Consider the following 17904-nt stretch of genomic DNA (forward strand, 5'->3'; position numbering starts at 1 on the left):
CAGAAACTTAGGACTTGATTCTCTTACACCAGTTTGATACTTTTAACTTAAATGGAGTTTCTCCTCTTTATGGCTCTGAAAAGAGAATCCGACTCCTAAAGTGGAAATGCCTTCTCAGCCTACAGTTGTAGCAAATATGTTTAACTATAGATATTAAACTTCTGAGACCTTAAAACATGTAGTGGCTTCTGTGAAAACAGCCACATCAGCATGAACTTCATTGTATTGATCAAGTGATTTGAAATTGGAGTCCCTTAAGAAGAATTTGGTCTTAGAACTGCTGACATGAAAGCTGTTGCAGACTCCGTGTACGCTAATTTAATTAAAATGAAAACAATAGTAACAACAAAGGAAAAATGAGGGAAATCCTATTGCATGTTCTAATGCAGCTAACTCTGCTTGTGAAGAATAAATTGGTAACTTTAAAGTCAACTGTGTCCTGTTTGTATTTAATATTTCTTCTATAGCTGGAGTTTACAATGCAAGAGGCTGTACAGTGCCTACATGCCCTGGAAGAATACTGTCCTTCTAAAGAAGACTATAGTAAACTGTGTTTGTTACTCACATTGCCCCGTCTGACCAACCATGCAGAATTCAAAGACTGGAACCCTAGCACTGCTCGAGTTCACTGTTTCGAAGAAGCTTGCATAATGGTTGCAGAGTTTATTCCTGCCGACAGGAAACTGAGTGAGGCTGGTTTCAAAGCAAGTAATAATCGTTTATTTCAGCTCATAATGAAGGGATTGCTTTATGAATGTTGTGTGGAATTCTGTCAGAGTAAAGCAACAGGAGAAGAAATTACAGAGAGTGAAGTATTGCTTGGCATTGATCTTTTATGTGGTAATGGGTGTGATGACTTGGACCTGAGTTTATTGTCATGGCTTCAGAATCTGCCAGCTTCTGTTTTCTCTTGTGCTTTTGAACAAAAGATGCTTAATATTCATGTTGATAAACTCTTGAAGCCCACAAAAGCTGCATATGCTGATCTTTTGACACCTCTTATCAGCAAACTTTCTCCTTATCCATCATCCCCAATGAGACGGCCTCAGTCAGCTGATGCTTACATGACTCGTTCCTTAAACCCTGCCTTAGATGGGCTGTCATGTGGATTAACGAATCATGATAAGCGAATCACAGACCTTGGTAATAAAACCTCTCCAATGTCACACTCCTTTGCCAATTTCCATTACCCAGGAGTGCAGAATCTTAGCAGAAGTCTCATGCTTGAAAATACAGATTGCCATAGCATTTATGAAGAGTCACCTGAGCGGTAAGTTTCATTTAACTCCACATTTTTTTTTGAGAGAGAGTTGTTAATACTGAAGGGTAACTGACCATGTTAAACATATGTTCTTCCAGGTGCACTTGTGACTTACATGAATGGTAATTAAAGTTGGATGTGTAAACCCTATTGCAGTTCAAACTGTTTCTTTTTTCTCTCCTCAAGCCCCTAAGAAATTTTGACTTTTAAACTAAAAATGGGTATGAGACCCACAAGAGTTTAATTCAGTCTTCCCCAAAGTTCAGGGTTGTTCAAATCTGACACTTTTATTCAAGCCCATCTATAGTTTACCCAAAATGTAGCAGAAAGATGAAGTTCTGGCTTAAATCTAATACCTTAAATCTAAATCTAATACACTAGATTCTAGTTACTGAAGTTCTTATTGGAACTTGCTATGTATGTAGGTATATAGTGGCATGCATTGGCAGTGTAAAATATTTCAGTGGTTGATTTAAAATATTCTGAATGCCTTTTATCAAACTGTAAATAACAGCATTCCAACTCTTTGTATTCTTGAAGAAGCAGAAATTCTGAGGTTTCTGTGAATTTTTTTTAAATGATTACGTCAGCAATGTAGCAAATAAAACTAGATTCAGTGTCTGTCTTGGAGAATTCCTAAACTCTGTTTCTTTTCTCTCACCTGTGTAATAACCCTGTCTCCACACTTCCTTGTAGATAAATGGAATGCCCACAGAATGGCACTATACCACACCAACTATTATTTCAAATTTAGATCCTGATCCTGCAAAGAATTAAGTAAACGTTAAACTTCGTATTCATGAGTAATCTCACTGAAGTCACTGGAACTGTGCCCATGTGTAAATCTGCAGGAGCAGAGCCTGAAAAAAAATTCACCAATATTAGAGACTTGTGCAACTATAACCACAGTTGCACTTAGATATAGTGTACCTAATTGATCTTCGGACAAAATCTCAGCAAGACTTTCAGATTTGCTTATATTTCTATTTAAATTCCAGCTAATCAGGTTTTGATGGCTATAGGAGTTAATTAATACCTTGTGTTAGTACACAGTAGTATGCAAAACTGATTTTTCTCATATTAAGAATTAAAACTCTTATGGAAACTTGCTTCTCCCCTCCCCCCCCCCCCCCCCGGTACCTTCATGATATTAAACTTTTTCCTTTCTAATCCTTATTAAAATCAGGGTTTATGGCTTATGAACTCTAAATTTTATATACTTAGTGCTCTTATAACTTGCACAGTAAACCTGTTTAAGACATTTAGAGTATGTCTATACTGCACACTTCTTTCAGCTGCATGCAGAGTACATACTCTGATCGCCCCTCTAGCATGGGGATAAAAAGCAGTGTAGATGGTGAGGTATGACTTAGGCGAGTAGAACAGGGAAAGGCTGTGTTCCCTTCGCACTGCTGGAGCCTTCCCCTGCCATAGGAAAAGGCTCCGGCAGTGGGGAAAGGCTAAGCCTTTCCCCACTGCCGATCCCTGCCAGAGCTTTTCCTGGACTCAGTGAAATGCTTGCCATCAGAGAGCTGCTGAAACTTCTCCCCACTGCCTCTCCCCTGCCATAGCCTTTCAGTGACGTGTAGCTACACACCACTGTGTGGATGCAATCTGCTTTTTACTGCTGCATGTAGCTACATATAGCCTACCTGCCACCACCAGCATTGTGTAGTGTAGAAGTAACCTTAGAAAAATTTGAATACTTTTCCAAGTATGGTCACCTGTATATCTAAAGGTTGGCATTTGGACATCTGCCATATCCCTATGTTTTAAAACTGATCCTAGAATATGAAATACTTTACTAAGGATTTCATACTTGAATAACTTTATTTATTTTTCTGTTTTAATATGCTACTGTCATTGATTCTATACTTAATGAATTTATTATGTGAATTATACTTCTAGGCTATAAATCGCAATAATTAGCATGAGTTATCTTTGTACTATTTTGCAAACACTTTGTACAGGGATTTGAAGGATCAGGCTTTTGATTTGACGTAAAAAGTAACAGACAAGTAATATGAAAATCTTTTATTTTTTTATTTAATATAGTTATCGTACCTTATGAAAGCTGGAAGTAGGCTGAGGACCAGACTTTAAAAAATGCTCCGAACCCCCAGTTGAGGTTAGATTTTTTTCAAGAGTTCAGCTTCCATTTAGGTACCTAAATTAACTGACCAGATTTTTGAGAATGGGAGCTTTTGGCGTTTTTCACAAGAGCTCAGCACCCCTTATCTTACCGTTCTCTCCTAACCTGCAAAGAAGATATTTCCTCTTGTGTTCAGTAGACAAAAGAAAGATCCTTAAATGTCTGTTAATCAGATTAAATTGTTTTTGCTAATGCACACATGCACCAGTAACTCAAAAATCATGTCAACAAATCGCTGCTCCAAACCATTAAGTATTTGTAATTTTGTGAGGTTAGAGTACTCTTTAAAGAGTCAAACATTTTCTAATGTATTTTGCATATTTACTGGCTACTGAAATGTTTTCCAAAATAATTCCAGATGGAAATACTTCTCTTACCCTAATTTTGTAAGTCCCCTATAAAGCACAACATTAAGTGGGAACAGATTTTAGTTGCACTCTTTTTCCTATATAGCTAAAACAGGAATTTTCTAGCTTCCCAATGTTGAATGTCATTTAAATGTAGCTTAAAGAAATATTGTCATATACAGAATGGGAGGCAGTTGCGGAGGTGCCTTGTGATGAATGGAGGCTTCCTCCCCTCCCAGGATTTTAGGGAACAGTGGGAGAAGCCAACAGATCTAATTAGTGTTCCTCAAAAGTGGGAGAGATCTGAAAATTTAACAAAGAGCTTGAGTAATTTGTTGATGGTATTTTGGATTGTTGGAGGAATGGACAGCCTTTCATGGAAGGCATAAAAATAGAAAATAAAAGCATAATGGGACTTCCAAAATATAAGGCTTTTTGGAAAAACCTGAGAACAAAGTACATTAGCTCTATTTTAGGGCTAGCAGCTGTTAGTGTAATAGGTTAAAATGGGATATTTTTGTCTGCTCTGCCAGTAATATCTCTAGGCTTCATATAATGGAGTGCCTTGTACATAATCATTTCAGGATTTATTCTATAAATATATATTTCTTTACTTATTAGAGGATTTTCTATTAGATTTCTCAAATAACCTCTTCGGTTTTCCATATCACTGAAAGAAGTGATACTCCTGTGGAGCCGCAGCATTCCATTGGCAGTGAGACCGTGTGCCAGAGTTCAGTTCCAGAAAATGAGCCAATAAATGGAGCACAGAATCAAGGACCAGCCAAACCAGAAAAAAATGAGGTAACGTTTTATTATTTCCATATAAAAAGGCCTTTTGAGCTGCCTGTTCTGATAAATTGCAAAACAATTTGCCTGCTATGATGGGAAATTCATCATGTATATGACACAGATGCTTTTGAATCTTGTTTTGCCCACACCAAGGGGGCTTAGAAACACGTGGGATTCAGCAGTTGAATCAAAATCACAGTTGACTGGGATCTGTCCAGAAAGGGTGACTGGGTCAGGTGGTGATAGACAACATTGTTTCCATTTGTACTTAACTCATGCATCACAGTTAACCTCTGGATGAGGTGAGTGGGGATAGTTCACATCTTTCAAAGCTATTATTTTAAGCTGTCTGTAGATTTGTGATGACACCCTTGTATTATTGCATACAACGTTTTACTCACACCTGTTAGAAACTTTTTTTAAAAAAAGAAAACAAGGTTTAGACTTTACAGTATGATTGTGTTCCATGACACTAATTGTACAAGGTACAGATTCTTGTTCCTACTGTATCAGTAGAAGATCCACCAGCTTGTCTAGTTGTGCTGAGACATCTCCTTCTAACCTACAATTTCAAGGGTTATGAGGGTGTTTTGCCTTGGGTTTCATATAAGTGTACATATTAGTTGACAAAAGAAGTCCTACTTGTAATGCTTCTGAAAAAAAGAGAATGAAATCTTTTTTCTGCTGCTGAGTAATTATTTTTACCTTAAATTGTGGTATTCCGGTGTTTAAACTTTGTCCCGTAGGATTGGTATAGCTTTTTGCTTGTATTACTAAAGTAAAAATCTCCTCTAAAAACTGATGGCAGAAATGGCATCTTTTAGCAGCAGATCAATTTCTTATGTATATTCAGTTTTACTTGCTTACTGTAGTGACAAAACAACTTTCATTCTTCAGTCTTGCAAAGCCAGATTCAAAAAGTTAAAGCTTTATAACCATTAAAGCACAAACTGTCAACATCACATGTCAAAATATACAAAGCAAACATCCTTAAATCAAACTGTTCTCAAGGAGCATTTTCTTTGCCTATCTGTACATTTTGATTATTATTGATAAAAAAAATTGATTTTTGTGTGTACGTGAAATTTACCATTAAAATTCAAATCCTTTTAATCCTTATTTCTTTAAGCTTCGTGATTCAACAGAGCAGTTTCAAGAATATTATAGACAAAGATTACGTTACCAGCAGCATTTAGAACAGAAAGAACAACAACGACAACTGTACCAGCAAATGTTGCTTGAAGGAGGAGTAAACCAGGAAGATGGGACAGACCAGCAACAGAATCTTACTGAACAGTTTCTTAACAGGTTGGCTTTAGTTGACTGTTCCACTGGTGTCATCTTATGCGCTTCAGTACTAAATTGCCTCCTATATCCTAATCTGCTTAGATAGTCAGAATGCCAAATATGGAATTACTTCTTTTCCCAGAAATAATTTTCTGGACTAAAATTATGTTTGCCAATACATTTTTCTGAAGAATAAACTCCTCTGTCATGAACAGAAATGAAAAATAACTCACTAAACAATTTAGTGAAATAGCAGTGAACTTATATACAGATATTTGAAGTTGTTTGTGGTCTTTCTTTAAATCTTTTATACTAAGATAACTCTGTAATTGGGAGAGCTTTTCTCCATATTGGCTTATATTTAGACAATTCATTACTAAGATTTGGGTACTGATATGAAAATCATGAGGAAAGCCAACTAACTTCTAACAAGAACAAATTTGCTTTAATAGTCATATTCTTTGGAAGGTCAAATAGGCAACTGGCTCACTTTTCATTTTTCCTAGGTTTTATAATGAACTTAATTCAAACCAAGCAGCAACTAAAAAACTGGGTTTGGGTATTTTGGTCTAAAAATAATTACCGTTCTCATTGTGTTGGTATTCTAAAGCTACAAATCCCTCTTCAAATACAGTATCCTCTAACTGGTCTAAATTTGAGTAAATAAACATAAGTTTTGCAAAGACAATCTTGGTACTTTGTAAGTCATACATCCATCCTCCTCCTCCTCCTCCCCTCCTCCTGCACCTCCACTCAAAAAGGATTTTACTAACTTCTTGATGTCTGCTGACTACAGTTTATAATCTGACTTTTTTCCAGAAAAGCACTTGAGCACACCTAAATTCAAGTATGTCAACTTTAAGCATGGGTCTAGGTGCTGTACTTTGGACCAGGGCCTCTGTTCTTCTGGAACCTGAAGAACTGGATATATTTGAGGAAAGTTTTAAGAAAACTTATTGTACAGCCATTTTTATAATTAATTCTTTGGGGGGGGAGAATTTAACTCCTTGTGGTATATTTTGACCAAGTCTGCTGTGTACCCAGTTCTGATGCATAAACCCACCTTGCTTTGCTCTAAATGATTTGACCTGGCTCAAGGATTATTCAATTTAAGGAATAAAATTATAGACCCAAATAATTTTAAAAATAGTAACTTAGACTACTGATAACTAGCATTTGGGAATTTTAAACTAGACTTGAATATGGCCATCAGGCAAATAAAATATTCTACATACATCCTTGAAATATTTATATTAATTGGCTGTGCTTTTCATATGGAAAGTATTGTTCAATCAGGCTCTTCATGTTAAACTGTTTCATGTCTGTTTAAATTTTAGCCCTCCTGGAGAAAAGTGAAATTCTTATAGATTCGTTTTCTGGCCATGTAAAATAGACTTTGTCTTTTTTTAAACTCATGGCATAATAGGGAATATCACACTTGTGTAACTGGATTTTTTTTTTTATTTTCGTTAGTTCATAAGACCAAGACTTATTTGAATGAATGTGTGAATACTATTTGAACTCTGGTAGCAAAGAGACGAAATTCAGTTCAGAGGCAAAATTCATCAACTAAGTCTATTAAGTATTATTACCCAGTTCTAGTATTTTGTGTCCTTTAGGACCAAGTGTTACTTTGTCTTTTTATGGAGGATTCCTGTTGATGTTAATGGAAATCCTATGCATGTGTCTAGTGTATAGCCCAATAATCAGAAACCCGTGAAAATCCAAATGGACAGAATTTAGCCCTTTAAAAGGAAAACTCTTAATGTTTGTTAGGTCTATGCTAAATAACCTGCACCATGTATGAACTGTTATCAAACACACAATTCTGTCATAAAACAACTGTGGCAAGGTACCTCCTTCACCTTGCTGGACACAGTGTTCCCCCCTCTGGCAATGGAGACATGGAGTAAAACAGTCCCAATGTGGACCTCAGGGTAGGCCTGAGTGAGTACCTTTTAGCCAAACAAAAAAGAAAAGGTAATAACATAAAAGAGGGAATACTTTTTTTCTCTTCCCCATCTCTGGGGTGTTGCCTCATTATGCTCGCCTCTGGGTGCCAGTACTTCCCCAAATAGTCCATTTGCATAGTTGCTTTTCCTATAGGGAGGAGTGCAGCCCTCCACTTAGGAGAATCCTTTTTCCTTGTGGTCACTAGCCCTGCCGCAGTTTATCTCCTTTTCTGGTGAGATAGAGGGAGGGTTTTTTAAAGATCACAGGCAGCCCTTAATTGGACTCAAGTGTCCCTCATTGACCTGAGGTAACCTCTTTTCAGCTCATAAGGGAGGACCTTTACCATTCTAGGGCTGAGCAAAGCTCTTCATCAGCCGCCTCCTAGCAATGGCCAAAGTGGCCATCCATAAAACCAGGGAGAGGAAGTTGGCTGAGGGGGAGCTCTGCGACTGTGCAGCCTATTTCCGTTCCTCTCTCCGTTCACGTATCCAAGCAGAGTCCCTTTGGGCTGTGTCCGCTGGCTCCCTTGACAGCTTTGAGGAGCAATGGGCACTGTCCAGGGTTCTCTGCTTGTCCCCTTCAGGTTCCCTGCTTTCGACCCTTTGCCCTCACACTTGTCCTTGTTTTTTCTTCTGTTGTCCCCTGTATTTATTTGAGTCGCGTGCTCAGCGGGTCTTCCCCTTAGGCTGGGGGTGGGGCCTTTTGCCATGGGTGGGCTTCTGCCCGCCCACTTCCTGGACCCCAAGAAGACCACTCTCTTGCAGTTGTCTGGTCTGACTTTGTCACATAATAGATTCACTCTAGAAACCTCATAAGCTTGAAATCCCCAAAATGTAATTATTTCAGTTATGTAGTAAATACATAACCTAAAATAAGGTGCTCAATGTTTGATTCTAGTTATCTTTGTTACTTTCTACAGTTCTCTTATGGGTGTGATATTAGGTTGTCACTCTGGTAACAAAGTGTAAAGGAGTATTTTTTGTGATTATTTTATGGTGGGAGAAATAGATATTAAATTAAAGGAAAACTTATTGTTTTATTTTGACATCTTGTCAGTTTGTTCATATGAAAATACTCTTCCTTTCATGTTGACAGGGTGGGGTTAAAGCATGTCAAAAATATCACTCTTTAAGTGAATGGGCTGCTAAAAATCTTTGGGTCAAACATCATTGTAATTAAATATAATCAAACTTTTCATAGATTAGTTATTATACCTATCATGCTACAGGGCAACGTGGGTACAACTTCACTTTTTTTTTTAACCTTTTCAAGTTCCCATATTATAAACTGTTTCTTTAACTTTTATTGTCTGTTTTCATCAACCCTGTGCAGGTCTATTCAAAAGTTGGGAGAGTTAAACATAGGTATAGACACTCTTGGAAATGATGTGCAGACGCTCAGCCAGCAATGTAATGGGAGCCAAGGGCATGCATCTAACACACCAGCAACTAGCTTCGTATCACCACCTCCAGATGTTAGTCAGAGAATAGGTACTGATAGCCAAAGCGTTAATACGAGCACTCCTCAAAAGCGTGGATCAACAAATCAGATACCCTTTCTTGAAGAGTCGCCTGTCCATGGAAGTAAAACGTAAGCACTAGAGATTGTTCAGAGCTGGAAATGTTGCTGATCTTCAGTTAATACTATGGGGATGGGTATTGTATTTTGAAAACTAGAAAATTCATGTATTTGTGATGATGTATAGAGTCCTATGACCCGACCTGAATCCGACAGGACCTGACTAAAAGTGTTAGGTCCAGATCGGGTGGGAAAACAGGTGGGTTAGCTTGACTCTCCTCCTCCTGCTGTGGAGTTATTGAAGTGGAGGCAGCGTGCCCCGTTCCTGTTGTCTGCTGCCACCTTGTTGCACTGTGCATGCTGCGAAGTGAATGTGCCGAGGAGTTGTAGCCCTCTCAGGCCACGTCTACGCTTCCCTGGGGATCAACGCTGCTGCAATCAATGCAGCAGCTGGGGTTGATTTAGCGGACTTGCTAAATCGACCTCAGAACGCTCTCTGGTTGACTCCGATACTCCAACGGAACAGAAGGAGTAAGGTAAGTCAACAGGAGAGCGTGTCCCGTCAACGCAGCGTAGTATAGACACCGCAGTAAGTTGACCGAAGCTAAGTTGACTCTAGCTATGTTATTCACGTTTAGTTTGGACAAGGCCTCACGCTATAGCACATACAGTGAAGCTGGGGGCGGTGAATGACAGGAGCAGCGCACACAGCCACCACCACGTGGAGCTGCCACCATGCTGCCACCATGAGCAGGAGGAAGAGAGCCCACTCCAGCAGCAGCAGGCTGTATCGGGTTTGAGGAGAAGGGGCCGGGCTGGGCCGTAAAATGACTGAACTCTCTCAAGGTCAGGTCTGATGGGCTTGGGTTGAAAAATTAGGTTCTAGCAGACCTTCAGTGATATACAGTTCCTGCTAAATGGTCAATGTAAACTCTATTTTTTTTTTCAGTTCACTTAGATTTCTGCTTTTCATAGACCACCCTGTAAACAATATATCCTGATATTTTTTTGCTCCCAGTTTGTATAAGTCTTACCAGTTATTTTCTGTTTTACTGAGTGACTGCCTACACAGGGAAACAGTAAAACTGACTATACGCCTTCTGTATAATGCAGAAAGTAATGGGGCAGGGAGAGGGAGACGTACTCTTTCCTTTTTTTTAGATGTTGCTTGTAGCAGTAGTAAAACAACACTTCCAGACAAGTTAATTTTCAAGATGACGATGTTAGTTATATATTTAACATTTTATTTTACTTTGCAAAAATATTTTTAAAAATTCTGTAAAACGATGGCTTATTGTTAATGTGTCAGTCATAAGTGCTAGTGTTGCTCCTATAAATTAATGAGTTAATTCTGAGTGCCAGGTTGGATATTGTTGTTCCAGTCAGAATACATTCATCAAACAGACAAATGAGAAAGATCTGCTTATTTTGTGTATTGCACTGAATTTTTTTTTTTTTAATTTTTTAAAAACCAAACAGTATGTCAGAACACACTATCATTCAGCCACAACTTGAAGATTCTTCAGGGAATCTAACTAGGACAAGAGGTGATGAGGTGAGACTTTTTTAAAGGGTATTTACATTATCCTTACAGGACACAACCTTTGAATCTGACTATATAATATCTTAATAATATTAGATGTTAAGAGCAACAGTATTTGTAATGAGTTTCTAATACATGCCAAGTTTCAAAATTAAGAAAATGCAGATGAGGGTTAAGACTAAATGGGGGTGCAAGGGGGCTGGATTTAGTGAAATTTCAGGCTCCCCTCATATCCACCCCAAAACCATTCCTACTCCATGGAAATCTACTCAGACTGCAACTTGCTTTTAAGTCCTTGCCATCGGTGCTCTCCTATGTTGGCCCCCAAAATACTGCTTATGGGACTTTGTCCATTACCTTCATAAAGTAATATTTGGAGTATTCTGAATGGAGTCAGGCAGCACATAGCTATCTTCCTTACAAGGTAGAAGGTTTGGTATACTGCAAGCCACACTGGACAGAGCTGATGCAGTGACTTGGGTTATGGCTGTGGGGATAGCCATGAAAAGGGGTTCCTGGCTACAGGTCTTGGGCCTGCAGTACGAAGTCCAGCAGACTATTCAGGACCTCCCCTTTGAGGGTTTGGCTCTCTTCTCTAAAAAGACAGATAAAAGGCTACATAGCCTAAAGGACTCGAGAGCCACCCTCAAGTCACTGGGCCTCCACACTCACGCCATGCAGCGGAAGCACTTCAGGCTGCAACCTCCTCCGCGGTTTTATCAACAGAACTGTCAAGATGGTTCCCTGAGAAGGAATACGCAGAAAGAGACTGCATCCATCCTCAAGCCAGGGCTCTGGCCAATCCAAGCCACCTTCAGGCCAGAAACAGGCCTTTTGAAGGTGTGCATGAGGATGGCGCACCAGTGAACGAACTGGATCCAACCCGCCTTACCTTCTTGTCCCGACTATCCCCTTTCTACCCTGCTTGGTCCCATATCACATCGGGCTGTTGGGTGCTCCACATGGTAGAAAGAAGATACTCCCTCCAATTCTCGGCCCTCCCACCCTTCTAACCCCCTTCCCCGTCCCTCTTCAGGGCCCTTCTCACAAGCAACACCAGTCGCTGGGAGCAGTGGAAGAGGCTCCTCAGGAGCTGAAGGGCAAGGGCTTCTATTCCTGGTATTTCCTAATATGGAAAGCCAAAGGCAGGCTCAGGCCCATCCTAGACCTGTAAGAGCTCAACAAGTTCATGAAGAAACTCAAGTTCTGCATGGTCTCCTTGGCATCTATCATCCCTTCCTTGGATCCAGGGGACTGATATGCTGCCCTTGACTTAAAGGACTTGTACTTTCGTATAGCAATTGCACTGTCCCACAGAAGGTACCTCAGGTTTGTGGTGAGCAATAACCACTACCAGTTCACAGTTCTTCTGTTTGACCTGTCAGCAGTGTCTCATGTATTTGTAAAGTGCATGGCAGTCGTGGCCACATTCCTACGCAGGCAGCAGGTACGGGTGTTTCCGTAACCTCGACGATTGGCTGATCAAGGGCCACTCCAGGGCTCAAGTGGAGGCACAAGCTGACTTCATAAGAATGACGTTTGACAAACTGGGCCTTCTCCTGAACATGGAAAAATCAACTCTGTCCCCTGTTCAGCTAATAGAGATCATAGGGGCGGTACTAGACTCGACACAAGCCAAGGGATACCTCCCGGAAGTGAGGTTTTGGGCCATGGGTGACATCATTCGAAGTCTCAGGCAGTTCCCCACTACCACAGCAGGAAATTGCCCGAAACTTCTAGGATACATGGCCGCTTGTACCTATTTGGTACAAAATGCCATATTCAGACTCTGGCCTCTCCAATCATGGCTAATCTCGGTGTATTGGCCAGCTCGGAACAATTTGGACAGGGTCGTGACTCAGCCTCACTCGGTCCTCAACTCCCTCCAGTGGTGGCTCGACCCGCAGGTAGTGTGTGCAGGGGCCCCCTTCACCGGTCCTCAGCCATCCCTCTCACTAGTGACAGATGCGTTAGCCCTGGGCTGGGGAACTCATCTGGGATACCTCAGGATGCAAGGCCTCTAGTCTCAGGCAGAACTCGCTCTCCACATCAATGTCCGAGAGCTGAGAGTGGTACGCCTGACATGCAAAACTTTCCGAGCCCACTTGACAGGGAGATGTGTATCAGTTATGACAGACAACACCATGGCAATGTTTTATATCAACAAATGGGGGAGCATGCTCCTCTCCCCTGTTTCAGAATGCCCTCAGGCTGTGGGACTTTTTTGTGTAGAACAGTCAATACACCTACAAGCATCGTACCTCCCTGGAGTGCAGAACGAGTTGGTGGACTATCTCAGCATGTTGTTCCATGGCTATGAGTGGTCCCTATGCCCAGATGTCACAAACGACATCTTCCAATGGTGGGGCTTTCCCCAAATAGATCTCTTTGCTATGTGACACAACAGGAAGTTCCAGCGGTTTTGCTCCTTCCTGAATCAGAGCCTGGGCTCCATCGCAGATGCGTTCCTCCTCCGATGGGGAGGCCATCTCCTGTACATGCTTCTGCCTATCCCTCTCGTTCACAAGGTGCTCCTCAAGATTTGGAGGGAACAAGCTTCAGTGATCTTTATAGCTCCAGCCTGGCCCCACCAATATTGGTACACATCACTCCTGGAAATGTCCGTGGAAGCCCCAGTCACCTTGCTGCTCTTCCCAGACTTAATAACTCAGGATCACGGCCATTTCCAGCACCTGAACATCGAGTCGTTGCACCTCACTGCGTGGAAACTCCCTGGCTGAACCCAATGGAGCTCTCCTATTTGGACCTGGTCAAACAAGTCCTCCTTGGCAGTAGGAAACGCTCCACCAGGCCTATATACCTAGCCAAATGGAAGAGGTTTTCGATCTGGTTAGTGCAACATTGTCAGTCTCCTTCGCTTGTGTCCATAGCCCTTATACGGACTATCTTCTCCATCTTAAGCAGCAGGGACCGTCCATGTCATCAGTAAGGGTTCACTTGGCTGCCATCTCTGCCTTCCATACAGGTGCAGAGGACCAGTCGGTCTTTGCCAACCCTATGGTCAGCCATTTCCTGAAAGGTCTCGACAGGCTATATCCGCATGTCTGACAACTGGTCCTGACCTGGTACCTCAATCTGATCCTTTCCAAATTGATGGGTCCTCCCTTCGAACCGCTGGTGACTTGTTCCCTGCTCTACCTCTCGTACAAGTTGGTGTTTCTGGTAGCGATAACCTCAGCCAAAAGGGTGTCTGAGCTCAAGGCCCTAACATCAGAGCCCCCTTACACCGTGTTCTGTAAGGACAAGGTTCAGCTCAGGCCACATCTAGCTTTCTTCCCGAAGGTTGTCTCCCAATTTCACATCAACCAGGACATCTTCCTCCCAATGTTCTATCCTAAGCGCCACGCAAGAGGCAGAGAGCAGAGGCTTCACTCGTTGGACATCCGCAGAGCACAAGCCTTTTACATTGAAAGAATGAAACCATTCCGGAAGTCCATTCAACTGTTTGTGGCTGTGGCAGACAGGATGAAAGGTCTTCCAATCTCCTCTCAACGAATTTCGTCATGAATCACATCCTGCATCCGTGAGTGCTAGAACCTGGCGAAGGTGTCTGCTTTCCACCCCACCCCATCCCTGCTCACAGTGCACTCCACCAGGGCTCAGGCTTCTTCAACAGCCTTCCAGGAGCATGTTCCCACCCAGGAAATATGTAGAGCAGCGACGTGGTCCTCAATACATACCTTCACATCACATTATGCTATCACCCAACAGGCCAGAGACGACGCAGCCTTTGGTAGAGCAGAGCTCCAGTCAGTGGACATCTGAACTCCGACCCCACCTCTGGAACTTAGGCTTGGGAGTCACCTGATTGGAATTGACATGAACAAGCACTTGAAGAAGAAAAAAAGGTTATTCGCTCTCTCGTAACTGTTGTTCTTAGAGATGTGTTGTTCATGCCCATTCCAATACCCACCCACCTACCCCTCAGTCGGAGTAGCTGGCAAGAAGAAACTGAGCCCTATAGTGAGCGTCATGAAGGCGCCACTCCAGGGGGTGCCCGGACCGACCTGACGGATATTGCTAGGGGAAAAGTCTTCCTGCTGCCATGCACGCGCATGCGCACATACCTGATTGGAATGAACATGAACAACACATCTCGGAGAACAACAGTTATGAGAAGGTGAGTAACTGTTTTAATTTTCCCATCAATCTTAAAAGTGGTCACGTTTATCAGTGACTTAAGATGTACAGCCCCATATTATGGATTACAGGAGTGGCTTGAACTGGTTCCATTATAAGCACAACTTTGAATGCCTTCTAACTTTCACCATAAACTACCTTTTGTCTGAAAATGTTTGAACTTAATGTCATTTCAAAGAGGGTTTTTGATTGGAAGGTTATCTTGGTGGAGATGTTTGGGGATTTTGTCTTTAAAGTAAGTTGTGAAAGCAGGTGGAGTTACAGGACTCTTCAAAATGTAACTTGTAATTTTTTGTGATTATGAAAATTAAAAATTAAATAAAAAGACAAAAAGTAAACTATTTATTAACAGCTTGTATATGCTAGCAAATACTGCATAATATATAACTTTTAAAAGTTTTGTCCATCCGTTACTCAAGAGTCTTGAAGTCTTTCTGTTTAGTTCTCATATTTTCCTATATATTTAAATTGGAAAATAAATTGGTACAAGTATTCTGCAGAGAAAATTATATGCTTGTAACATGCAACATTACACTGTAATATCTTTTACTGTGTATTTTAGTTTCTCCTTAGTCTAATACAAATAGCACCAGAGGTTGTGAAATGTCACTTCATCTGTTCAGTATTAGGTGGCTTTCCCTTAACCCATGAGTCTTCCCTCTTGACTATTTTACAGCTGTATGTAAAATATTAAGATGAATTTTAAAAAACTACAATAGTTGGATGTCTTTGAGGAAGGAAAGAGAAGCATTTTACTGGTGCCTAATTTGGAAGTAGAAGAAATAGGAACAAGCTCTTGCAAAGAAGAACACTTCATATTTTATCAACTAAAATATTGAAAGGTTTTCAAGTTCTTTGCTCAGAAAAATGTGACGTCATGCCACCTTTGTTTTAATTTGATTTTGTGTAAGCATTTTTGTAGGTCTTTTAGAAGAATCTTTGAAAAACTGTTCCTTACATGATTTTGTTAAGATCAAGATGCTGTGATATCTTTACTCTCCGTATCACAAACAGTCAAGGAGTGTTCCTCCCAGTCTTTTCCCCTATAAGCTTTACATTTGAATACATTATTTTTTTAATGGGGATGGATTTTAACTTCTCTCAGCCTTGGAAATGTGTGTAAGCTATTAAAAATGTAGTTATGTTTGTGAACCTATTGTGACTGTCAAACTTTTACACAACAGGATGATAAATCAAAAAAACAGTTCATTTGTATTAATACTCTAGAAGATACACAAGCTGTCAGAGCTGTGGCTTTTCATCCAAGTGGGAGTTTGTATGCTGTTGGCTCAAATTCCAAAACTTTGAGGGTGTGTGCCTATCCAGAAGTAATTGACCCAAGGTAAGAAGAAAAATAAATGAACATACAGTCCTACCATAATCATTTCTGTTCCACTACCGATCACTGGATATCCAAAGCTGTCTGTAGATATTTCAAGTCTGTTCTTGTCTTTTACCCTTTCATTTTGTTTGTTGATTAAACCTGTCAACAATGAACTGTTACAATGTTGCTTTGAGAACATAGTAACTACCAAGACCAGCTGTGGTATTTTTGTGTTTGTGACTAGTTTGACTAGTTCTTTCCCCTACTGCCAAGCTGTTTTGACGTCAGTACTACAACTTTTCCTTTTGGTAGAATTCTTCCCCTAGAGTCTTGGACACACTGGCATTGTAAAAGAATCTTTTGTGTCTGAGAATATACATTCAGGAACAGAAAAAGATGTTATGGCAGAATGCTTCTGGCCTCTTCCTCTTTTGTCTTAATTCCAGCTACTTGAATTTTCATATCCATTATTTCCTTCTTTCTTCAGAAATAAATCTTGGTGTCAAACTCACTTTCTAGTTATTGCTTCAATTCCATTACTTTTTTAAAAGTTGGAGAGTTTTCAGAAAAATTACTCTAAAATGGCATTCTTTTTGTGTGTATCTGCTCCTGATGAGTCCAGGACATCTTCCCAGTTTGGCCAAAAAGCATGCTTTAGCCTCTAATGTCCTTGCCTAATATGCATTCTGTTTTCCCTCAAAGATAATAAACAAAGGAGCCACTGAAGGTGTTGTTCCAAAATGTTTGATGTTGATGTATGAAGCAGAAAGGACATGGGTTGGGGAGATGTGGAGTGTGTTCTCCTCTCCCACTCCCACTCCCCCTCGCCCACCTGATTGGTTTGGCTTGTTATGCTGGAAGTTAGAAAAATCTGTTTTGTTTTTTTTTAATTTATAAACAGATTATCCCTGTAGCCTTTAACACCCTAGTTAGTGTGTGTAATTTGATTTGGTGAATTTGATGTGACTATTGACTTGATAAGATAGTTTCTTGCTGTGCTGTAATTTTCTAAAGGGAATGTTCTGAGCTTTCCACTCCTCTTCCTGAGGTCTGTCTGTACATCTCCTTACCCATTGTCTTGTCAGGCTGTAAACATAGTGAAAGATTGTTCATATTCTTAATCTTGAGAAATATCTCCTGAATCTAATGAAATTCTAAAATGGCCCATTAAAAGTTAAGATTTGCTTTCTCATTTTTAAAACGCCATAGTACACATAGTACTCTGTCTAGTTTAAGTGCATTTAGCCTTTTTATAATTGTGTGTTTATATGTTACGCAGTTCCTCGTCTGTCGTCCCTCGAAAACTGATACCTGACCTAGGCAGATCTTCACTTTCTTCCTCTGTAAAGATGGCAACAGAGTAACTAGTAACTTTATTTCCTTTTATGACCTGTCTTCTGTAACTTTAAAGTGGCCACATTATTTGCTTTCCCTGTTGCATATCTATTTAAAATCCTTTGAGATCTTATCATTTTTTGTGCTTTTTTCCCTCTTATCATTCTTGTCATCCTCATTTTCCAGTTTCTGTGGCAAGTTTTTAAAATGCATTAGGAGTCAGATACTTAG

At 40.4% G+C, this 17904-nt stretch overlaps 1 protein-coding gene across 7 annotated transcripts in view; it reads left to right on the forward strand.

Annotated features, from left to right (window-relative positions):
• The window catches only part of WDR47 (WD repeat domain 47), a 38251-nt gene that overhangs the window by 12967 nt on the left and 7380 nt on the right, over positions 1-17904 (forward strand). For 4 of the 7 annotated variants that reach the window (XM_073356797.1, XM_073356798.1, XM_073356799.1 and 1 more), the window contains 7 exons: positions 468-1270; positions 4438-4564; positions 5682-5860; positions 9125-9382; positions 10790-10865; positions 16199-16356; positions 17618-17698. In XM_073356797.1, coding sequence (XP_073212898.1) covers positions 468-1270; positions 4438-4564; positions 5682-5860; positions 9125-9382; positions 10790-10865; positions 16199-16356; positions 17618-17698 — 1682 coding nt within the window. The remainder of the gene's footprint in view (positions 1-467; positions 1271-4437; positions 4565-5681; positions 5861-9124; positions 9383-10789; positions 10866-16198; positions 16357-17617; positions 17699-17904) is intronic. The other 3 variants (XM_073356800.1, XM_073356801.1, XM_073356802.1) reach the window with 3 other exon arrangements.

Source organism: Lepidochelys kempii, chromosome 8, assembly GCF_965140265.1.
Source record: "Lepidochelys kempii isolate rLepKem1 chromosome 8, rLepKem1.hap2, whole genome shotgun sequence".
Classification (NCBI taxonomy): domain Eukaryota; kingdom Metazoa; phylum Chordata; order Testudines; family Cheloniidae; genus Lepidochelys; species Lepidochelys kempii.